Here is a 25,233-nt window from a genome sequence, read left to right as displayed (position 1 = left end):
TAGTGGAACTGCAAACTTGCAGCACTTGCAGTAGGAGGTTGCCCTTTGCCCTGGTGTCGGCTTATCGGCCGCTTCATTCGTCGCGGCACTGCAAAGTATCATAACGGCTGTTCGTGGACCCCGGAATAAGAAAAAGAGTACGTGACTTTTTTTTTTTTTTTTTCATGGTGAGCCGTATTGGCAAACCGAAACTATGTGAGATAGAGCTGTAATGACAAGAAAAACTATACAACTTTCCTCTAAAAGAACTATCACGACGAAATCGGTCACATTAACGCCCCTCCATACACGTTTCCGCCGACCAGGTGGTCAGATAAGGTAAACGAACAATCGTAATGAATGATACAGATCTTGCTGGTGTACGGGTCAAAAGGAGTCCTACCACACAGTGGTCGAGGCACAATGGCAGCTTCTTTGCAAGTTGTGTTCCCGATTTCGTTGCGGCCTTCAATGCTGCTCAAGAAAAAGATCGTGTGAGACAACAAATGAGGCTCTCTATGCACTCAAGTAGACGAATTTGCTCTCTCCAAATAATGTTCCCTGTGTTCATGAAGCATATAGCAGTGCTCTGTTCTCGTAGTTTTTCTACTCGGAAAACATCATACCGCTAAGACAGTCTCTTTCAACAATGTTTTCTGACCGGAACCGCATCAGATCGAGTGTTTCAAATCTTAGAGACAAATCCCAACTTTACATCCTAATATTGGTAAAAAGCGCAGCATAATTTTACATTACTTAATGCTGTAAAGTTGCTCTAGCTGGCATGTGAATCATATAATTGCTTTTATAGCATTGAATTTCGGTCCAGTAACAAATTATCTTGTTTTTCTCAAATTCTCTTCAGGTGGATTTGACTCATCTCGCAAAAAAAAAAAAAGAACCAAGTGTAAAATGCAATAATTAAGAGCTGGCCAGCCGGGTGATTAAATACGTAATGCGAAAATACATGGTTACAATAAAAGCAGAAAATAACACAGTCAGCGGAACACCTGTTAATCAAAGGTTGTTTACCGTTTTTTTTTTTTATGACATTGCTTAGATTTAATAAAACACAATAATTTCTTCATGATCTCTGGTCATACAATGATTCTGGCTTGTGTCACACATGGCAGGCATGGCTTCCGCTCTGCTGGACAATTCTGGACATGAGGAGCCTCGGATAACTAAAGACCAGGACTCTAATACCAAATCAATGATCTTGGGTTCAACGCCTGAAAATTTTGGAGGACACGATTCACTGGCTTCACACCTGTCAAGTGTTGCCAATAAGGTTAGTTTAAATGACAATGCATTTTTGTGCTCTCAAAGTTATCATTTGTGACACTTTCAAATGACTGAGGGAATGTATACAATGTTGTCATTGAGAAATGTGCCCTTTGTTACTGTAACCTGAGCCAGGACAGTGCGACAATTCTATTCCAGTGCTATTCCTTTTTGTACTTTGCCAATGGCCCAAGTGACACCATACCTTTATCACCGGGATTGGATATTCATGAAATAGTGAATATATAATAACAAAGGAATATATATAAGTGAAAGGAATCCACATTGTGCTGGCCCGCTATTCCATTTTTTTATGTTTCGGGTCAACTTTTGCAGATGGTTGATGCTTACCCCCTCGGTTTCCTTAATGTTAGGCATCAGTTCATCATGCATGATTGTCATTTGCCTATGAGATCTGTATGAGGTACTTGGCTTTGGCTTTGATAAGTTGCAATAATGCATAACATCCATTACTGTGGCATTTTTCTCCACAGTATTAGAGTGCAGGCATGGATAGGGATGAACTTGTAGCACGTATGTTGTACTTAGCTTATGTTTATTGAACGCACATACTTCTACTCGTGCTTCCGGCAGCCTCTATTTCCCAAGTAAAATGTGTATCCTTTGGTGACCTGGGCCTCATCAGCTTGCTCAGGGCACCTCCTCCTTGCCAAAAAAAGCTGATGTACCTTAGTAGGTGAAGCTACATAAATGTGCTGCATTCCATAGAAACTGTTTGGGCATCACAGCAGTTAAGCAGTTGTCAAGGCTTCTTCATTTTAGCTGTAGCTGTCACAGTTAATTCCTATTATCGAGAGTGTGATTTCATTTTTATGAGCAGCCTGCTACTGTCTGCTAAATTTTTTATTTCAGTAACAATTACACAAATACTCAAGGCACTTTTTCATCATTGTCTTTGCTGTGGCATGACAATATTGATATTACATGCAGAGTCAAAAGTTCTTCAGAGGCCCGAGCAATGTGTAGTATGTTTAGCTGTAAAATGACCTATTCACGTGGACACACCTTCCCGCTCAGCTTAATCAGCTCATGCAGGGAAGACGGGGCAGTGCTCTGATTTCCGTTGCTGGAATTAACATTATGCAGACACACATTGGCACTCCTGCTGATAAGCTGTGTGCATACCGCACATGTGCTGCTTACACTAGTCCGAGCTGAATGAACAGCAAATGTCAGTTTCTGCTAGTCTCATCTTGTGCACCATTGAGGTGGGATGCCTGGAATGCCACTGGCACTGCTGTTCATCACACCAGCATTGTGAGATGCCTGGTGGCTGTCAGGATGTTGTTTCTGCTGCATAGCATCAGCAGTCTCGTGTCGTCTCACCAAGATGTCACCCCCCATGTATTAGAGTACCATCCAAGGAGCTCAAGCATGATGCTAAACCTTGCTCTCACTTTCTGTGCTTTGCCCTTCTGGTTAAACTGCCTATATTTAAAGAAAAAGAAACAATGCACTTTACTCAACTATCTGTCCAGATGTGCAACTAGCTTTGGATGAATATTTTGTATGCATGTATCTGTTTTTGTAAATAATGAACCCTTTGCCAGTGATTAGTAGTGATACATGATCATCCTTTTTTTTATTTACTGTTACTCTGATATTTTCCTTCTTATTTCTTTTTCCACTACTAGCATACTTAGAGTTGCTTCTGGACCTTTGTTAAGTGGCTGACAGCAGCTTTTTTGGCTTAGGAGCTTATATACATGGCATCCAGGATAATGAAGCTCATTTGATTTCTGGAAAATTTTGACAAGAAAGTTTCTGTGACTTCAGCAGCAGAAGTGGTGTTCGCACCAAGCTGTAATTTGCTGAAGGATTTATTATTGGTTGTAGATTTGGTGTCCAGTGTAGTGGTAGTGAACACAGGTATACCACTGATGATGATGCTGATGCTGATGTGGCTATCACATTGAATCGAACAAATTACAGTCTGTAGGCAAGCCAAGTGATTGAACAAAATAGAAAAAGAAAAACATTGCACATAAATGAGAAAAAACTCACCGATGATTGCAATACTCGCTAATGAAAAATTTGAAATGAAAAAAATGTTTTCATTTCGCGATATATTGAGACATCGCACTAATCACCGCACCAACTGGCAGAGCCACAACATGCAGCGCTGTATATAGATCGGCCACACAGTTGCCGTGAACTGGCAAATGCAGCTTGTGCAACTGTAATCTTTACTGGGGAATGCTTGCAGCGAGAGCTAGGCGGAAAGGCGAACATTCCGGTTCTTTTTCTTTTCTGTCCCCAGCACAGCCAGTGCCGTGGATGTTCGGACGTCAGCGCCATCCGGTGGTGCTTCAAGGTGGCTTCCTCTGCTTTCCTCCTCATGCTCACCATATTTCATCCCCCGCTGCACTCCCTGTCCACTCTTTCATCTTTCACTCTGCTCGTTCACTTGGTTACGCCACCGAGGCACGCTGACGCTCAACTCAGGAACGAGCGCCTAGGAGCTGTGCTCTAAAATTAACATAGAATTTTACATAGGAAGTTATAGCAGGAGAGACACTGCATGAAAGGGAGGATCATTTCTTCAAGGCATTGCCTCAGTCACCCCCAATCGCAGTCCGTGTCTTTACTGTGGTATTGCCTGCCGCCAGAAATGTAGCCACCAAAACCATCCTGATACTGCAGTATCAGGATGGTGCCATCTAGTGACCCCTAGTGGCACACGGCCAGAGCAGTAGCCAGATACTACTGCCGCATATTTCTTTGTGCCGAAGTGTAACTTTTGTCACATTGCTTGTAGTCAGAATACATTCGGATCAATTCTTTTTATTTTTAACATACAGGATGCTTGACTGCACTTACAAGCAAGTTCAAAAGCTTACGGGATGCGGGTTCTACAAAAGAAAAAGAAACAAAATATCGGCTCATGGTTTAGCTTGCACAAACAGTATAACACTGTGTTGTTTGTGTACACTAGTACACATAGCAGACTTTATATCCAGGCTCTATGCCCAGGCTCAGGAAATATCTTGCTTTTTTCTTAGCTGCTGCAGGCTGTAAACTTTTTACCCTGACTGCTGTTACGGTTGGCGTATAACACCCCAGGCAAAAAGGATGCTCTACCACCATGCCGCATTGAAACGAAGGGTGCATTCCTAATTTGCTATGGTTGTCTCGAGGATGCCAGCCTGGCAGACGCCCCACAGTGTTCACAGCTAGGCCCCTTTTTGTGTGTACGTGAAAACCCTTTCGACGATTCCCAGAACCCGCGAACTGCCGCCAGCGGAGGCACGCTCGTGAAGACGTCAACTAGGGAAATGGATCAATCACCCATCCACAACCAGACGCCCTTTCCACGAACCAACAATGTGTGAAAGAGAAGGGATCCGCCGCCTATACCCGATCAAGACTCCGTGGGTTGCCACCTGTGGAGGTGGGCTCGTGAAAGGTCGCCGGGTGAGTGGGTGCCACCGCCAAGCACCATGGGACTCGGTGCATGTGACATGACATTGACGGAAACAAGATCCCGCCTACAATCTTAGTGGGCCTATTTAAGGGGCCCTGCAATGCACTTTTTCAATTCATTTCACTTCTCATCTTTCAGCAACCATTGAATAAACCATGCAAGTTTTGCGCTAGAAGTCATCTCATCCTTGCCTGGTCGCCATGATCTACCGGATGCCTGCAGCCCGCCGACAACGCTATGCTACCCAATAGTAACGTCGTTCGAGCTTCAAGAAACAGGAGTCGCAATAACTCAGCAGCGGTGGGGTACGCTACCATGGAGAACGCAACACTGCACCATGCTTATACTACTGCTGCAAAGCTTCTCCACTTTTATCAAACTCCTGCTAATTAATAATGAAGCCAGTAATAACTCTACTAATACTAATACTATTAATACTAATAAACTCTACTTATTATGAAGCATGATCATTACAATATGCATATACTTTAAACTGCCGTTAACTTAAATTTCGAGATAACCTGAGTTTCAAAATAAGCGAAATCGTGCAAATATAAAGCGTTTTGGCCGCTCATAGACCACAAGGAGCCTTTTCAAAATGCTGCAGGAGTAATATTCTCGGTCACTTAATTGTGTACATCAGCACCAGAAACATCAGTGTCTATGGGTAAGAGTGTTAAAGGCACCGTGTCAAGACAGCGTGCTCATCTCCGAGTCAATGATTGATCCTAATGCAATATTTAAAGTCAGTCATCCGAGCATGACTGGTTCTAGGCATCCAAGATGCTAATGCCGCTCATTTCGGCATTGTAATGAATTCCGGGCAATTTCACTGGGAAAACCAAAACTGAACTGCAGAAGAGTGCAACTGTTGCATTTTCAGCAGATGCGCACAAGTGATGCAGCATGTACGCCTCACCATCGCGTGAGCATGAAACGAGCATCCCGAAATCACTCTGCAACACTCTGGGCTCGCATACTGGCTTCTATTGGGTGCAGTGTGTATGCTGATTGCGTCTGCTCAAAAGTGCGAGTCATCTTGCTGAAGGTCACAGTTAATACGCTGTGACCACATCAATGCATCACTGACAGTGTCTTGAATGAGGAAGAAAAAATTCAGTGAGGATTTAGCAGTAAATTTGGGAGAAATGCGTTAGCATTACATTGCACCTCTTTGAGGTCCCGGATCCATGATTTAAACCGCGTTCACCACATTGCAAAGTTTTGTTCAGGAGCTCACTCGACACACGTCCTGCCACTTCAAGGAGCGAAGTGCAATTGACGGTGATGTGCACATACACACTGTTATAAGCTGCCCGATCCCCTCTCTACCTCTACCACGTGTCTGGCTTCTCACATTTCACGCACATACACTTTTTTTAACTTTGGCACTACTATTTCTAATGCATTAAAGGAGGACCAGGTCATCACTGCATGTGTTAGGCCACAATGAAGTGGCATCGAGCAGCCAATCAAGTGCACACGAATGGTGATAGACGGAGAGAAGGGGGGAAAAAATAAGCGGGGAGCGTGGCCCAGCACTGCATCTGGCACAGCTAGCGAGCTGCCGCCGGGTGAAAAGCAAGTGCAAGTGACATTGCCCTGTTGCCTTTTTGCTGTTATGATTGAAATCAAGGTTTCGACATATCTGAAGTCCAGCGCAAGAACTTTTTGAGATAAAAGGTGAAAACACATACATAGGCTGACACCACAGGTGGAAAAAAATTTTGACGTAACCGATATTTCGAGACATCAGAGATTGAGTTAACAAGGGTTTCCTATATACAGTACAATATGCATTTCCAGGAAATATAGATTTTGTATCCTTTCTTTTTAACATTCACCACTACTACATATATCCCTGTGATCATTTCTGTGATCATGTTAAATAACTATGTGATGAGGCTTGGCCTAACACATGTCATTTTGGGCTGCATGGGAAATCCTTTTTTATGTCAGTGCGTTTTGAATAACACTGTGCTCCTTTCCTACTTTCTTACATTTTTTCTGAGTGGAGCAGTCATGCTGACTACTGACAGCTACAACTGCTCTGAGAGTATGGCTGTGTGATGTTGCATATTCTTCCACTATTCAGGAGGTTTCATGGGAAAAGTAAGTAGTATATATACCGACTGTCCAAAGTAAATGTTGCCAAGAGTATCAAAAATAATAGAGTACTGTATGTGAATTGCAATCACTTTATATTGATGGCCATTATTCATGCTAGTCATGAGTACTTTGTTCAGTAAGCAAAAGAATACTGGCAGTTTGGCCCGAAGGGCGAAGCATTGACAGTGGCAGCAAGGTTTGGTGTTGGGCTTGGACTCCTCTGATGGTATTGAAAGTGTACGCAGGTGCGACATCTCAGCACAACGCAGTGCTTAAGAGAACTCCTGCTGGATAGAAGTAACAGTGCCATGTCAGCTACGAAACACCTGACAACAGTGGCGGGATGAAGAATGCTGCCAATGGTGTTGCAGGCATCGCATATCGACGGTGCACGAGGCAAAACTGCCAGGAAGCTGTCTGCTTACAAAAAATGTGCCAAGTGTCTGGATAATTTTTCTTGCCTGCGTGAAATTCTTAAGGATGTTCTGTTGTGCCTCTTGAGGCCGGTGTGTGTGGTGTAATGGTTAGAGCACCGGGCGTCTTTTCTGGTGGTACGTTGATTGAATCCCGCCCACGGCCATTTTTATTTATTTATTTAAATGTTTGTACATGTACATGTTTGGAACATCACGGCAATAGCACTGCCGATGACAAATATTTGCCGGGATTTTCCGTATAATTTCTATCACAATAAAGATGATTAGTTCATTACCATAAAAGCCGGAATATAGGTCAAACTTTTTTTTTCAAAGGAATGCAGCAAAAGGTGACCCCCCCCCCCACCCGTCTTATATACCAATCATTTTTTTTACCAGTTTATATCAGTTTATATTTTTCATTTTTTTAGAAATAAAGTTTGGGGGCTCAACATTATTGTGGTCTGACCTATCTCGTTATTATGATAAGTTTAATTAACCTTTAGTTATCTTACCTATCGAAGTATTAATGTTGTGGAGGATATGGAGAAACCACTGGTAGCAATGTTTAGAGCAGCCTAGGTCTTGTGTGTGTGTGTGTGTTTTTTTTTTCCCCTATGAAGAAAAAGTCAGCCTGCAAAGTTTTTAAAAGTTGGAAGCTGTGTCGACCTCTAGATGAAGCCAATGAAAGAGAGTGTGTTCCTGGGTAAGTTATGGGTGAGAATGGTGTGTACAAACTGCATAGCTTTATTGTGAGAGCCACGCTGGAGCTATAACAATTGGTCAACGTCAAGTAAAAGTTGAACTGTCGTACAATTTGTGATCATCAGTTACCATCATTGTCGTGAGTATAATAAGAATGTTGCAGAACCCATCTCAGGATGAGTCAATGGTAATGCGCTTAGCATTGAAGCAATGTAGCAACACAAGATGTTGCCACTTTCGAAAATGTGTACTGCAGCAGAATTCCTCTCTCTAGCTTTCCTATGAACACTCTGCACTGTCTAGCAGCACTGCCACAAATCCTGCGCATGGGCTGCAACAAGCATGGCCCGCTGGGCTCCTTCGCGCTTTTTTCAGACATGCTGCACCATCTAGTGGCACTACCGGGAAGCCCATGCATTGTCTCCGAGACAAGACAAACACTGAGAACTGTTCCCTCTCTGGCCGCCCACCCAGTGGCACGCACTCAGTGACCCCAGTTGGCGAGAGGTTCATTGAAAAGTTGCAAATACCCAGCGCATCTGTGGCGGATCTAGCTAAAGCATTAGGCTTCTTGTGAAGTGGGAGAAAAGTACAGGAGAAATTTCAGTTTTTTTTTAATGGTACATTTGGCTGGTCGAAATGCAGCTGCGCTCCTCTTCTGCAGCACTGCGGCTACTGCACGTTGTTTCCCACTGCACACGTTTCACCATCTATCGATGTGGCCGTGAAGTCGGTGCTCGGCACAGTTTCCATTTCACCGAGCACCAGAGAAATTCAAAGAATCTTTTTTTGTCATTACAGAGCAGCACATTCCCAATGGCAATTGCCTAGTTAGAAATTTGATGTCAAGGACATTCACCGAAGAGCGACGCACACCTACTGGCTCATTCATACCCAGTTACCCAAATTGATATAAAAGAGGTTAATTGAAAACAAAAAAGCTCAAAAACAAACAAAGAACAAAAAAATTAGACTTTCTAATTATTCCTTGTTGGCCTACCCCCAAATGGTTTAGCTGGATTAGCTCAAGCAGGCTAGGTGACCAATTGTCACCTCCTCGTTTCAAAGGGAATGCCACTGGATATTATGATCATAACCAGGAAGGGCTTCTATTGCAGGGAGAGTATCTTGCAGTCTTGCATTATAACCTCGCAACATTTCACTTGCTTCTGTCTGTGCTCTTACTAGGCTCTTTTAAAAACCAGGTGATTCATGTACAGTGCTCCAAATCAGCGTAAAAGATTAATTGAAGAGCAGTACATACCCATGCCACACACCCAGCCCCGTATCCGCAGTGATCCATGTCGGTGTCACATAAGTTTCATCGAAGAGCGGCATGTAGGCATACAGTGCGACATACCCACTGACCCAAGTTGGTTCATTGGTTGTTTTCAAACCCTGTTCCCACAGTACAGCAGCCCAATGCGCTACCCATTCAACCATGGACTATCCAGAGGCCCACGTTTGCAGGCAAACAGTTAGAGACATAGTTAGATAGACAGTAAGCCTTAGAAACTGCATGAAGTACCCTCAGAATGATAATTGCATTAAATTTTAATAGTCATTGTCACAATCATGATCATGATGACAATAATTGTCATCAGTTTTGCCACATTTTTAGACTGCACTTCTGGATCGCCCCGTGAAAGAGGAGGCTAGAAAAATATGTTGCAAACAGACATACCCAATATGGAAAAGTGGCGGTAACTCGCCAAGAAAAGCATTGTCATCCAAATTGCTACATAACAGAACATCCGCATGCAAGGGATTCCAGTGCTCTCAAACATAAACCTTGACAAATACGGGCCTAGCCTAGCTTATCACACTGTGAATGGGCTGCCGCACTCCATTTCATCAGCAACTTTTGGCACATGTCCTTGGTCTTTATAAAATGTGAAGCTCTGGCTTTGAACATGTTTACTTACGTTTGAGACCTCTGCTTTCGCTGGCATGTCAACACATTGTCACATGCTCCATCTTGCATTGTGGGTCTTAATGCCGAAATGTGACAGTAGTAGTAGTTTAAGCAGTATAATGCACATTATGTTCATGTTCATATTGACAGGTGTACTTATCCTTTTCTCGGGGACTGCATTTCACCTGCTAACAACTTAGTTATCGCTCAGTGCAAGACGTGCCTACATGGTTTGAAACTTACTCGAAGGTTATCGTTGATTCTATTTGTTGTGTCTTTTATCACCGAACCTTGTGTAATCTGATTGTATGCACAACGCGAATTGTGTAGTATTTTCTGGAAGGCACGCAGGCACCAGCGATTACGCTGGAACCTTCGACGAGTCATGGATAAAAGCCGATGTGGTTCACCCGCAGATCATACTTTTGCCGGCGTTGCTCACCGCTATCGTTGTGCCTGAGTTTTACTTGTTTTGCTAGAGACAAGTTCACCCAATAAAGAGTGATGTGATTTACATTTGTCGCTACTGTGTTCTTCACCATCACTACAATGTGACAATATGTACGTGAAGGTACATAGCTTTAATGTATCTTTTCTTCTGTAGACATTTCTGTTAAAGGCATCAAGTGTAGGCTGGCAGTATGTGAAAATAAAGAAAACATTGATCACATTGCAGTTCAAACACTGTGTGATTAAAACAACACAAAACAAATTGCTGCAGCTAAGTGTTGCGGCAGGATATTAAACAGAAAGACCTTTTTCAGTTTTGATTCATTTATTTACAGCACTGTTGTACAGTCCTTCCTTCTGGCATTTATTCTTACATAGCGTGTTCATTTGCTTCTGTAGGTGGGGAACATGGTGAATCGGAAGACTCTTGTCACTGCAGCAGCTGCAACAGGTGCGCTCACCTTGCATTTTTTTTTTTTTTTTTTGTAGGTTGTATTCTCTTGTCAAGGGAGTCGGATGTACGCAGTGCACCATGTAGGTTTTGCCGCCACAAATTTTCAAATAAAGCCCCTGAACAATTAAAATTAATGTTTGTCCTTGTTGAACCACGGCTTATGCTTAGACTTTCTAATTACCCATTGTTGGCCTACCCCCAAATGGATTAGCTCAAGCAGGCTGGGTGACCACTTGTCACCTCCTTGTTTCAAAGGGAATGCCACTGGATATTATGATTATAACCAGGAAGGGCTTCTGTTGCAGGGAGAGTATCTTGCAGCCTTGCATTATAACCTTGCAACATTTCACTTGCTTCTGTCTATGCTCTTGCTTAGCCCTTTTAAAATATTGCTGCTGTAGAATGCGCCCTGGACGGTACATTACAACTGCGTGTAGACCGAAAATTTCAACCCGAGCCTTTTGAAGAGCCTTTGAAGTGTGCATTTACTTGATGTAACAGTTTGACATAGTAAACTGGATGGTTAAAATTCATTGGCGGTTCATTTAGCTTGACTGCTGGCCATCCAAGGAAGGGAAGAAAGGAAACTATAGGCCTTAGCAACATTTTTGTGTGGTACAACACAGAGCTGCACTGGATAAAGTGCGGTCCGAACCTCATCGCTATTTTGAAACAGCTTACTGGCAGTGTCGCCATTTTAGTAGGGTTGTGCAAATATCAAAATTTTCGTATACAAATAGAACATGCATACTTATCGTCGAATATTGAATCGAATGTCGAATAATGATATGCAGGTGCATTTATTAGTGAGTTGATTTATTTTAACATGTTGTAACATTGCAATTACATTGTCATTGTTAAAAAAAGTTAAACTAGCTAGCCGTCACACTAAAATATTGTGTATTTGGCTCATGTTAGCTTTGGAAAATTGAGTAATTTCCGCTAGTTGTCTGTTCTCGCCAACATGTGCCTGATTATACTGCATCAATTGCCCATAAATTCAGAGGCATTTGACCCTATACCATCAGTCACTCATCGCATTTGCTGTCAAGCAATAAGCTCAGTATTGAGTGTGGAACCCGCAAACCCGTGTCCCTGACAAGTGAGAGGCTGGCTTTTCTGTAAAACTCAGACGTCCAGTGGCTAAGCGTGTCTTACAGGCAAAATTTTGCCAGCAGCGTGAAATTATTGCAAAATTCAGCACAAAATCGGACACACTTTTGATATAAACGCTAAGAACCATGTTATCTCCCGAACAGCTAGCAATGTATTCGATTTGTTTCATATATTCGTATTCAATCGACGAAAATTTTCAAATACCTCATTTTCGAATCGAATACGAATATTAGGAATATAATATTTGATAATATTTGAAATTTTCAAATATTCGCGCACCCCTCCATCTTAGTGATTTTGTTGCTAGGTTTAGCAACTTTTTTACCTGTTAAAGGGACGCTGAAGCGCTTTTGACGATTTTCTGCAAACGTACTGAGTCGTTAGAGTAGGACCTTCTGATCATTAATTGACACATCTAAGTGCTCCGTGTAAAGCATGTAATTTATTATAAGGTTTTAAAAATGCACATCGCTGCCGATCGCAGCACATTGCTCGGCAGAATTTTAAACCGCCCCTACCCATATGACCGAAATCACCCATATGACGTCAGTGGGGCGAGCTATCCGATTGGCTGACCAGGGCGCGTGATCGACAATTTTTCCAACTTTATGGTAAACAAATCATCTTCGTAATAGTTGGAATGTTAGTTAATTTGTTTTTATAAAAAGAAAGTAGCATAAAGAGAATACACAAGAACAATTCTTCAGTACACTTAAGCACTTCCGGCACACAGCAACTGTCGTCTGCTTGTGTTACAACGTACTCCATATTGACGAGAGCAGAGTCGGTCTCAGCCTTTTCGCGAGCACTATGATTTGACTTTGTTGCCTTGTGGACTGCAAACGTAGCGACTGGCAATATGTCAAGCTGCGACGTGTCCCTCTGCAAGGAAGCGTACGAGCGAACTGGCTGCTGCGCATCGGACTGCCGCTATCCGATCGGCGCCAGGATTTGCGCGTTTGTGGCCGTCACTTTACACCGCAAGATTACTAACGCAATCGCAAGGGACAGGGTCTGGCCGCTTGACTGTGCCATAACAGGATGAGCCATGAAATGAGCAGAAGGGCGAATGTGAGTGGTCTGCATGGAGCAGTCACCTGGTGGCACAGAGCTCAACCATACACAGTAGCAGCAACGAAGTGTATTCCTCTTTGCTGTTGGTGTGTATTTTTCGCAGGAGTGTAATCATCAACACGTTGTTTTTATAAATGTTTAAAATTTTTTACACTTGGTTAGAGCAATATTAGCGCTTTGTTTGGCTGGTTAAGCACTGCGCCAACAAGTGTCTGGACCGTGCAGACCGATCAGGCCTCTCACGTACATCTACGCTAAAGTTCCTTCATCAGCTTGAGTTTATGCCCCCAGTCATTTGCTGAAATGACCAGCTTGCCTATGGTTACCGGAATACCAGACACGTGCGGCGCTACGACAGAATGCTCGCAACGTACGCTGCTTTGATAGCTCTCGCTTGGGGTCGACGGCCAAGCGGCTAGTGGAGAGGTCTCGCGCGGGCGGGGGCGGGCTCCAAAACAAACATAAGTGGACGATGTGACGTCACATCATGGCACAGAACCAGTGAAGACGAAGCTTAGCCCCACTTGCTCGGCGAACAAGTTGAGGAGGAAAAGCATGGCTAGGGAGGAGGGTAACTTGTAATCGCTTGTAGCTCCATTAATACGTAACGCTTCACTTAAATTGTGGTGCGAATGTTCTACTTAAGCTGTACCCTGCGCGTCTACAAAATTTGTCCGAACCGTTTCAGGGGCCCTTTAAGTGACAAATGTTTTGATTTAGCAACCAGGCACTTAGCTTAGTGACATGACGTAACAATTGGCAAAACTTCAACAACTTCAAAGTTAGGGAAGTTCTATAGAAAGTGGCTTCCAGGAAGGCACTTTATTATTCAAAAGCTACATTTAAATGGCCGAAATTGGCTGTACTAGAGATGTACTCTGTGACCATGATAAAGGAAGGGTATGTTAACACTCCAGGCTCTGTAGCTTCACTTGATAGATTATTTAGTGAACACTTGAAACAATTACAGTAAATAGGTTTGCCAGGACCTATTGCACTAAATCTTATGGTGAGATGTACAATGCAGCAGATGAATAATAAGGTTGACTGACTATATATGTTCAGATATTTGAGTGTTTGGGTTTGTTCACACTATTCTCATGGCTTTTTGACAAATAAATACTGCGTAGAGCTTTCGAGTAGATCAAGGGGCCAAAGCGTAGCATTTGGCCTGCATAATGGTTAAATAATTGTCATAGCTGTGTTAACACATGACCATGTGCTTGTAAAAAAAAAAAAGAATTTGCTCTCTTTTTGACAGTGCTGAGAACTAAAAGATTTGCAGGTACTAGAATGTGGGACCATGTGCCTTGTCAGCATGCTAGCAAGATAATAGTGTGTTCTTTTGAGTTGTGTTGCATTTGTAACCTCACAATCTTAATATAAATGCTGAATTTTAGCGACAAATGTTCAGAAAGTTGTGTAGGTACAGGTAGCTGTTGTCATGTGCTTTTCAGGCAGTATGCATAAGGACAGTGTTGTTTTAAATCTCTTACGACATCAATAATTGTGCATGTAGTCAAGTAGGAGAAACATTGTAATGAATGAGAGGACACAGGAATCTTTCTTTTATTGGGAGAAACTCCATACAGCAGCAGCTAGTAACGCTGCTTAATGCAGATGTCAGACCCCCCTCAAAATGGCATGAGAATTTATGTTGTGCGTGAAATGGGGGGCTCAGATTGCTTGCAGTAAATCCTGGTTTGCTGCAAAGTGGTTTTCTCATGTGATGGCTGGTAAACAGAAATGTTGCTCAAATATATACAGCGTGCCCTAAGTCGACTGGAGGTGTGAACCAAATTTTCTTGTTGCCATTCCGTTAGTGCTTCTGTAGTTATCTACTGATACGTTGCCTAGTCATGCGGGTTTCTTTGAGACCTGCATAAATTTTTGAAAATTCTCTATCTTTGCAATGTAAAGCACTGGTTCCACAAATACTGGCTTATTATTTCGTAAAGTGTTCACCATTTAAAATAGGTAGTTTCTTTTGGACCCTGTGTAGTTGCCTTACATTGTGGCAATCTTAATCCACTTCTCCTTGCCTTCATTCTTCAGGAAATGTCTATTATAAATTGTAGCTTGCCTAAGCCATGCTGAGTGCATCATGCCAATAGTTATACAATCAATGTGTGTTGCATAAATGAAGTGATTGCTTATTTGCTAACTATGCAGAATTCCTTTTTCCAAGGGGGGCTATGGGGGCTAGTTTTATAACTGGCACTGAGGGGAAAAATGAATTCTTAGGTTTTCTGTGACAAAACATCATGATTGTGAGGCGCACCGTAGTGGAATACTCCAGATTAATTTTGACCATCTGGGGTTCTCTAACATGCACCTAAATATAAATACACAAGTGTTCTTGCATTGCGTCATTATCGAAACGTGGCAACCGAGGCCAGTATCAAACCCGTGACCTTGAGCTCAGCAGTGTAAAGCCACGGCCACTGTGCTACCACTGCTGCCACTGAATAGGCATCAGTGGTAGCAGAACCTTTGCAGAATCTAAGTGCGAAATCATGAATCAAGAATACGACTAAACTATATAGCTTATAGCTCTCTGCATAGGTGACAGCCATCATGCATCGTTTATGCACAGTGCTGTGAGAGGGCAGTGATGGTTCCTAAATGCAACTGGACTTTTTGACTGCCTTCAGTAGGGTCATGAGCACTCACGTGTGTGCGTGCATTCAAACTCTGTTGTTTTTTCTTCTCATCTTTGTGTCCCCTCTTCCTTCTCCCCTGGAACAGGGTAGCAAATTGTGAGCAAACCTATGCAACTGCCCTGCCTCTACAAATTTTTTTTCGTCTCTTTCTCTCCACTTCCACCCTAATGTGTAACACAGTTGGAGCAGCAGCTGCTGTGGTCGCAGTGCCTGTTGTACTTTCTACAGTCGGATTTGGCATGGCTGGTGTGTTGGCAGGCTCGACAGCTGCTGGTATTCAGTCGACAATGGGCGGCTTTATTGCCAAGGGCAGCCTCTTCTCACTCTGTCAGAGCTGGGGCGCCGTGGGCCTGCCAGCCGCTACTCAAGCCGCAACCGCAGTGGCTGGAGCTGGCCTTGGTGGCGGTGCTGCTGCTGTAGGTGCATCAGCCGTGGTGCAGTCTGGCGCCGCCAAGATGGGAACGTGCCTCAAGACAGCTGCCAGCACCACTGCAGCAGTGGTGCCGGCAGCAGTGTGGTTCGTGGCCTCCAAAACGGGCACATGTTTGGGCAGCGCCACAGCAGCGGTGAAGGCAGGGGCAGTAGCAGCTGGGACGCATCTGGGCATTGGAGGCACTGATGCAGCTGCTGACACCCTTGATAAGTTGCCAGCAGCGCGGCTATAGAGAATCCGTGCGTCGTCAAAGCACGCATGCTTTGGAGATATACTATTAGAGCAAGAAACAAGACACAGTACGCAAAGCCTGTGTGTCATATTTTGTCATGTTTCGCTGTGCTCATAGTACAAGACCAATCCAGCTCACCCAGCTTACCAATCAAAATTCGTTATCAGAAATGGTCAACACTGTATGTGTTTCGCACTCTTGAGATGCTGCATATGTATGGTGGGAGATTAGACAATTAAATATTTTATTTGTTTTAATGGGACGTTGATTACTTTGTGTAGATGCCATCGTGAAAGTTTGCAGGACTATAACTAGATCATCAGTTGGCACAATTTGCACAGAGGCTCATTGCATAGCAATACATTGTGTGTGGTTGCTGTTTTGTGTTACCAGTCACATAGAAATATGTTCAGCCATAATTACAGAGTGGGCATCCTACTATGGAAAACAGGCACGGAACACTTGGCCATACTGAAAATATACCAGCAAAAGTTCTGATTGTGGCTGCTTGTAGCTTTTATCAGTGTGTTGTTGTCGTACTTTTTAGAGGTGGGCAAATATGCGAAGTTTCGAATTCAAATTTAATATTACACATTAACTATTCATATTCGGAAATGAGCTAGTATATGTATATTTTTGAATACCTATAATAAGCCAAATATTTTGCAACAGCCGACAGTTAAGATCTTGTTACTGTTCTCCATCTGTTAAAGTAATCTCAAATTATCAGATGTGAAACAATGGGAATAGCTTTCGAAGCATTTCAGAAAGAAAATTAAAATTCAAGCTTTGTTTCCAGTTTCACGGCAGAAGCGTACATGACAACTCGTAATCTTTGCTTGTAGTCTGTCATTTATTGCTTATGTCAATCTAATCGTGTGGCAGTTTTACAACCAGTGAGCTTTTCTGGCAACACTTTTTTTACGGCACACAAGTCCATCAGCAGCTTCTTTTCTTTTTCCACAATTTCACATTTATTTTCGGCAACCATTTATTTAACGTTTTTGGAAAGCTACTCATACAACACCCATTCATTCTTGGAAAGCTTGTTTGCTCTAAAGATGTTAAGAACCTATTCATGCAGTTTTTTAAGTGACAATTAGTCTCTTATAGGAAACGAGTTCACTTGCAGCATAAAAGGTCTAATTTCACTATAGTGAAATTAAACCTTTTATGCAATAAGTACAGTCGCCAATAGATTTTTCTACATCAAAAGAGTAACAAAATTTTATGAATTATCAGGAAATCGTAAAAACAAATCTAAATAAAAAAGAAAAATAATTTTGTTAGACTTGGGAGTCTGCAACGAAAGGTAGTTTCATGCTGTGTCAACAATATCTTAATTGCCAGTACGAAGTGAAGCCAGCCACATTTTCACATCCACTCTGCCCTCGCAGCTCATAGTGTCGGCCGCAGTGAAACGATGCTATCGTGAACATTGCCGGCAGCAGGGAGCAAATGCTTTGTCTGGCTCTCGCTTCAACACGTCTCTTTATGTCGAGATAATGCAGTCTCGAGTACTAAATGTGCAGGAAGACAGCGCACATAATGCTACACCCACTCTTTGTGCACACAGCAGATTGCCTTTAAAAAAAAGGCCACACAGGTTTTGTTGGCGTTCAGCCGCATTGACAGCGATGGGCAGCCACGGATGCTCTGGAAAAGCATACACATGCCAACCTGCTCTCCGCCCCCCTTTCCCGTTGCTCTCGTGGATAGATGGGGTTCATCGAGCCACCATCCTTCTCGACTCACCTTCACATGCTTACACTCGCACCCAAAGCGTGCAATGCGAGGGGCATGATAGGAGCTTATCGCACTTGGACTTTACACGGAACATGATGCTTCATGCTTAGCAGTTGTTCTTATTCGTGCAGTGCACAATTGGAGAGGTCCACTCGCAAACAGCTGTTTGTAATTCAACTATTTGACTCTCTGCACCTGCCAAAGTTTACATTTTCTGTCTCTATATTTGTGGTGGCAGTGAATTTTTGTTGTATTGAAATCCTGTATAAACACACTTTGTTATATTGAGGTTCAAGATGATGTTCAATGAACAAGAACTTATAAAAAGCTGAATACTCTATTATATAAAGAATATTGTTCTTTGAAGTTTATCATATTGAAGTTTAACTGTATAATCAAATTTCGATATAATGAAGCAAATTGCTGATTGTCAGCCAAGTTCTGTCCATGGCCACACATATTCCATGTAGCACTTGCACTCCTTTATTCTAGTGCAGTGGCATTGTCAGGTCAGACACTGCACGCATGTGGCTCAAGATCAGCTGTGGATTTACTGATGCAAAATAGATGTGTGTTCTACTGAAAACTGTTTCTTCCGCTCGCTAAGCTGTGTTATGGCACTGCTGTTTGCCAATTCAAGTCTTGTACTACTGTACAAAAAGTTTCAGTGCTGCCTCTCCATAAGTGTAACCATATACGAATGCTCATACTTTTGCAGCACATATTTTTCTCCTTTTTGTCCCTTTGACAATGCCTATACCTGCCTCTAGACGATGAGGTGGTCTCCTTGGCATCTCGTGGTTAGGCCATGAAGGCCACCATGCAGATCTGCCTTCATGCCCATTGCATAAAGAATTCATGAGGTTGCCTCGAAAACACCAGCCTCTAGCTCTCCTGTATCATTCATGCTGCACCTTTCCCCGCTGTACTATCCAAGAGACATTTATGGCTGAAGTGTGCGCCCATTCCCACATATATATCTTGATCTTTGTCACCTACACCATGTCGTTACCCACAGCCCCTACAAGGTATGGAATCATGAAGTACGACCCTGCGCCAAACTTTGTGCTACTCAATAATTTTTGCCATCATGGTTTAACATGTGCAGCACTTTCACCAGCAGCACACACATTCATTTTCATTACGCTTCACATGTTTTTAAAGTGCATGTCCACACATGTAGCTCGTGGATTAGCCCAGCTTCTAGCACACACACCCTCTCTAAGCGACTGCAACACGTGCACAAGCACTCATAGTGAGAGAGTGATTGTGGAAGAGAAAGTGCACTGTTTTCTGTAACTCTTTATGGAGCACAGTTCAGTATGTAGCGTGCGCACAGGATCTTGCCAAATTCGTTCAAAGTGCCATAACTTTCAGAATAGCTCAGAGCTATTCTGGCTGCGAAGCTCAAGTAATGAGGGCTGTGCACATTGGCCATAGCTCTGGCATTTATAACCACGTTTGAGCCTTTTTCCTCACCCACATCTACCCTGTCTGTTTTGCTAATGCTGCCTTACTGCATGCTGAATTATGTGAGCACAAAAAGAGCAGCATGTCTCAGAAGCAGGGTGCGTCAGCACCCTCTCTTCCCCCTCTCACCTTTGGATATGCTAGTGCAACCAGTTTTGTTTGTGGTAGATTACAAACCAAAATGCACTCCCCTCAACCCTCCCCTCCCCTTCTGTAAAGTGAAGCAAGAAGAATGGAGAGAGAGAAAAGAATGATCTTAAGATTAACATTGGGAAAACCGCTTTATTTTCTTCGAATTGATATGACTGTTACTAATTTGTTTTCATTGGGTGCCTGGACTCTTAGGCACAGCGAAGTTAAGGTTCGCACTATCATCCTGGATTCTCTTGTAGGGTGAGTGCGATTTGAACTGTAAATTAGGATACCTCGTTTTCTTTTCGTGGAATTTAGCTCAATGGCTTATTTTTGCTTTTCATTTAATTTGTCATTTTCATAAATTTATTCTCCTTAATCGTCCGACGCGACCGGCGGTTGCCGGTCGCGTCGGACGATGAAAATCTGCCCGGTTTGCCGCACGCCGGACGTCCGATCCGGCGCTTCGGCACGGCAAAACACCTCGATTCCGGCTCGTCGGACGCGTCCGACAACCGCACCGTCGTTTGGCCGCAGCCAATGACAGCGTGGCTGGCTTGTGACGTCCTCTGACGTTCCCTCCACAGAGGCGGGCCGGTCTCTCGCCGTCGTCGTCTTTTCTTTCTTTTTTTTTTTTTTCTTGCCGGCTGCTGTTTGTTTCCAGCACGAAATAGTTACTAGTTCAGTAAAATGATCTCGAACGTGTGCCTGTTCCGTAAAGCAGCGCCTAGTAAGTACTAAGCTACTGGCGAGATCGGGAGCCGCGATGCGAGGGCATTTCGCAGGCAGACAGCGCACACCGACCGTCTGAGCGAGCTGCTCGCTTTGCTTGCACGTTTGCCTTTCGCAACGACTGCGTTGAGTAAACCAATTGTATTTAATCACGGCTGACATAAAAGCGTGCAGTTCTGGCAAAAATAAGCGCTCTTCGACGAGCTCGGGCTGGATCGCAAGCGCCGTCGGCCGCGGCGTCCGCCTAGGTGGGCCTACCGGCCCCATCGCTGGCTATCAGCGGAGCCGTCAGTGGACATCGCGCCGTAGTTAGGTGTTCTGTCACTCGCAGGGGCATAATTTTATTGACAGTGCTCAGGTGAAGCGAAGCAGTGTTGTGCAGAGTTGTTTATGCGTTTCTCGACGTGGATATGAAGTCTTCTGAGCGTACAAGCTGGGCCGCAGGATCTGGGTGGAGCTTACGCGCCACTCGCTCGTTTGGATACACGTACCGTGTGGCCCGAATCGACGTATGACGCATGCCGGAGCATGCAGCGTCGCACGTCATCGGACGTGCGACGCTGCCTGCTTTATTGGCATTGCACGTTCCCCAATACATGGAAGTTAGTAATTATTGGCTAAGGTATTCAGGGAAGTATTCTTTCGATATCATCTAGTACGATTAATTTACCATGCTTAAGTCGTGCTGCAGGGTAGCTTGCAATGATTCCAACTCTATCAATCCCTTTTTGTCTCGACTGCTGACCTTAGAGTTAATCATTCCCCTCTTTTGAATCCAAACCATGTCCAAACGCTTCTGAAGTCCTTAAGGTGAACCAAAGTCCCTTAAGCTTCGTAAAGTAGCGCCACGCTTTGAAGAATGCCGCCGCCTCCGCGCTCTGACCGAGGCCGACGTGGGCCCTCACGCCGTACTTCAGCGCCATTTTCCCTCGAAAAGCGTCTACGGAGTGACTACGGTGGCCACCGTAGAGTGGCGAAGAGCACGTGTTGGCGCCGTTACTACGCTCGAGCGGTGTAGGCGGCGCCACGGTCGAGGAGGGAGCGTGAAAGAGAGAAACGAGAAGTGAAGGCGGAGGAGAGTGTTGCTACTTTACGAAGTTTTAGGGGCTTTAAGGTGAACTAAAGTCCCTTGACAAATTTAAAGTAGCAACACTCCTCGCGGCGCGTTCCTCCTCGATTCTCCTTGCCCGCCGGCTGCGCGCGGCACGCTTTTTCTCCTGGGCTCCCGCGGACGGGCCGCAGCATTCTATGGAGGCGTGTTATTTTGGGCCAGTTGCGCGCCCCATTGGTGAAAATTTTGAGAAATGCTGATAACAGCATCGATAATGCTGAAGGCAACGTTTATGAGGAGGTCGTTTTTTTAAGCCGTATGAACAGGGTATACTGATGTAAAAGAAGCTTTGAAGCGAGTTCTATATTCCAGACAATTTTCTGCCACATGATGAGAGGCTTCACTTTGTGCGTCTAATCTAGTATTGCTTGTGGCACATCCCTTTGTGTGTGGCTTATTAAGCGAAAACCTTAGATCTCTGTTTCAAGGTCGCGTTGTGACTACAGAAAATACCACGTGACCAAAAGAAGGCCAGAGACCATCTTCGGGATCGGGCCACGTATGGGGAGTGCTTAATGCCTGGTTCACCTTCACCGCGGGTCAGCCCGGCATTGCACCATCGTCGTGATCGGACCACGTATGGGGTGTGAGCTAAACGCTTGCTTAGCACCGCCGCGGCTCAATCGGCACTGCATTGCACCATCTTCGGGATCGGCACACGTATGGGGAGTGCTCAACGCCAGCTTCACCTCCGCCGCGGGTCGACCCGGCTTTTCACTATCTTCGGGATCGGCCCACGTATGAAAAATTGTTGGTGCATGTCCACGGAGACGAGATCCGCCAGAACCTAGCCATAAACAGCTTCGCTGTAAAAGCACGAAGCTGCGTCGGCGGTGTGCAGTTGTTGGCTGCAAATACGCGAGAGTTGTAAAAATGCATTACATTGCTCACCTCCTCGTGTTAACGCAAGATGAGCAGCTTCAGAAAGCCTGGTTAGGTTGCCCGTCAGAGTGTCGCAGGCGGCAAAACCAGTACTAGAGGTATCTACGTGAATATCTAAAACGAAATTTAAACGGCGCGCCACCACAGTACAGGGGCGCGTAGTTCCTTGGCACGCGGTATTGTTTTAAGCTAAATATTAGCACGAATGAAATGCTGCAGGGTTTATGGAATGGTATTTGAACAGTCCACGTTGACCTAATATTTGTCTTTAGTGTCCCTTTAAACGTGCGCATAAATCAAAGTCGTGCACATAAATCGGACCCGTGATCTCGTGCTTGGCAGCGCAACGCGCCATCTTCCTTTCTCGTCGCCGAAGCCCTCGCCTCAAGTACAGTGCACTAGAAAATATTGGGTAGTGGAAGAAGCGGCGGTCCGAGCGCGAGGCATATTGTGCAGAAGCTCACCAGATGGCGCGAGCTCTCACTTCCCGAGCACCGGCTGAGGGAGTATGCGGCAGAACGCAGCAAGCGAGTGCGGCGGCACAGAGTTTCAGAATGCTGCGTTCATTTTTCCTCATGCCAAACATGTAAATATGGTTTTATGTAAGCTACCATAAGATCTGTAGCATCGGATGGCAGGGCACAGCACGTACCTGCAATGTCTGTTATAGCGATGCACGCACTTCGTGCGCCCCTCTCCTCCCTGCAGCGACAGAGTGCACTTCTAGCATTAAAATTTCACTTCTTTTTTTTACCCAGCTGCAGCAGTAACAAGTCCTGTTCATACCATAGAAAATCTATTTGTGCTGAATGCATGCATATTTATTTATTTATTTATTTATTTATTTATTTATTTATTTATTTATTTATTTATTTGTAGAGAACCTTACAAGGCCCCTACATGGGGATTGAGTAAGGGGGGCATAGAATCAATTAAGTACACACAATCTAGTAACAACAACAATATGAAATAATAATAAAAAGCACCAGCCAAGTGCACAGCCTAAAAGTTGAGAAACATAATAGCTACATAATTCTGTATATAAGTACAATAAAAAAGAACTCTTAGGTTTGTGACAAACGTATTATAGTGCAAGAAAAAGGTAGGAAAAATAACACAGAACAGTGAGTGTGATATCAATGGTTAACAAAGGTTAAGCGAGTTGAATGAGTGCCTGCATTTTTCACGATCAGTTTCCACAACTATGTTGTCGGGGAGGCTGTTCCAGAGCTGAATGGCACGGGGAATTGCAGACGAGTTGAATGCTTCTGTTTTACCATAGATGCGCGTAAAGCTACCATGATTGTGTAATCTGTACGACGTGTGCGATGACGTTTCTAGGTGTAGGGAGCGTTTGTTAGTGTGGTGAGCGTATTGATGAAATAATGACAAAAAGGCTATGTCGCGACGATTACTTAGCATCTGAAGTGAAAGGTGAATTTTTATTTGGGTTACGCTAGAACGGTAGTCCTAATTTCGGGAAATGAAACGTGCGGCTCTATTTTGGATTGATTCCAGCATGGTAATTAGGTAATTTTGGTTGGGAGACCAGAGTGGAGCGGCGAACTCAAGTCGAGGGCGAACAAATGTTTGAAATGCCAGATTGCGGATAAGTGGAGGTGAGTTCCGAACGTTACGTCGCAGGTAACCCAGTGATCGAGAAGCACTGGCACAGATGTTAGTAATGTGAGAAGTCCAGGAGAGGTTTGTTGAAAGATTTACGTCTAGATATTTAAATGATGAGGTCCGAGATAATGGGACATTTTTACTGCAGTAGAAATAGTCCAAGCTAGTGCGTTTGCGGGTGAAGAACAGCACTTTACATTTTGATGAATTTAGAGTCATTAGCCAGGTGTCACACCAATTAATAATTTGGTTAAGATCATTTTGGAGGATCAGGTGGTCATCAGAGCTGTTAATAGAACGATAGACAATGCAGTCGTCAGTGAAAATGCGCATGCATGATAAGTTATTGGGTATGTCATTAATGTATATCAGAAAGAGTAAGGGACCAAGAACGCTTCCTTGTGGTACACCAGATGGAACATCTGAACGGGGCGAGGAGAAGCTGTTAGCGAAAGTAAACTGCTGCCTGATAGAAAGAAAATTTCGAAGCCAGGATAGAGTTAGTGAATCAAGTTTTAATGATGATAACTTCAAAAACAGGTGACAATGGGCTACGGTCAAAAGCTTTAGAAAAATCCAGAAAGATGCTGTCAGTTTGAAGGTTTGAGTTTATGTTAAAGTGTAAATCTGTCATAAATTCAAGCAATTGCGTTTCGCACGACATCCCTCCTGAAACTGCTGCATTATTCTATCATGATGATTTAAGCAAGCCATGAGCATGTGCATTTCAGAAGCATGAGCCTCCTGAAGACAGTTTATTTCAGTCACAGTATCAGTGGGTAGGGGGAGGCATTTTCAAGAAACATACTGCAACAGAAGAATTCCACGGTAGGGAGTACACAATACCATTTCACATACTTATGTACAGCGGCTCAACTTCAGATATCTTGAGGTCTCCCGACCGTTATCTTTCGAATGGTTTGAGGACTTCACAAAAAAGTGCAGCCGTGTGGTAACATGAAAAGCTACAACCTTCACCGTCAATGATTCTGCATGGCTATCCGGTCTTGGCGGTTTCTCTAAACAATACCAATAACATCCATAACACTCTCATGATGCAGCTCTTGTGTACTGAATGTACACAAGAGCTGCACCTACCTCGACCACCTCTACCTCGACCACCGCATGCAGCTCCCATTCGGTCAGGTACGTCAGAAACGAAAGAAGCTTTTCCATAGAAGCAGATTCTGGCCGTAGGGCCGCTCCCATTTTCCCATTCCTCTCCCATTGTTTCCGCCGGTCATTGTCTTTAGGCGCTC

General features: G+C 44.0%; 1 protein-coding gene across 1 annotated transcript; it reads left to right on the top strand.

The window, feature by feature from the left end:
* The first annotated feature begins 331 nt into the window (after nt 1-331).
* On the top strand, nt 332-16,532 carry LOC142582754 (uncharacterized). Its single transcript, XM_075692771.1, has 4 exons — nt 332-507; nt 1,113-1,270; nt 10,703-10,754; nt 15,791-16,532. The coding sequence occupies exons 1-4, from the start codon at nt 336-338 to the stop codon at nt 16,273-16,275; spliced, it is 867 nt and encodes a 288-aa protein (XP_075548886.1). The 5' UTR covers nt 332-335; the 3' UTR covers nt 16,276-16,532.
* The last annotated feature ends 8,701 nt before the right edge of the window (nt 16,533-25,233 follow it).

This window comes from Dermacentor variabilis, chromosome 5 (genome assembly GCF_050947875.1).
Source record: "Dermacentor variabilis isolate Ectoservices chromosome 5, ASM5094787v1, whole genome shotgun sequence".
Lineage (NCBI taxonomy): Eukaryota > Metazoa > Arthropoda > Arachnida > Ixodida > Ixodidae > Dermacentor > Dermacentor variabilis.
Note: the sequence above shows the minus strand (reverse complement) of the source record. Positions and strands in the feature narration are given on the sequence as shown.

Excerpts from the sequence above, each read along its gene's own strand:
- LOC142582754 (XM_075692771.1), top strand. The coding sequence starts at position 336 with ATGAATGATACAGATCTTGCTGGTGTACGGGTCAAAAGGAGTCCTACC. Across the intron at positions 508-1,112 it reads GAGGCTCTCTATGCACTCAA|GCATGGCTTCCGCTCTGCTG; the intron begins GTAGACGAATTT and ends CACACATGGCAG. Across the intron at positions 10,755-15,790 it reads CACTGCAGCAGCTGCAACAG|TTGGAGCAGCAGCTGCTGTG; the intron begins GTGCGCTCACCT and ends TGTGTAACACAG.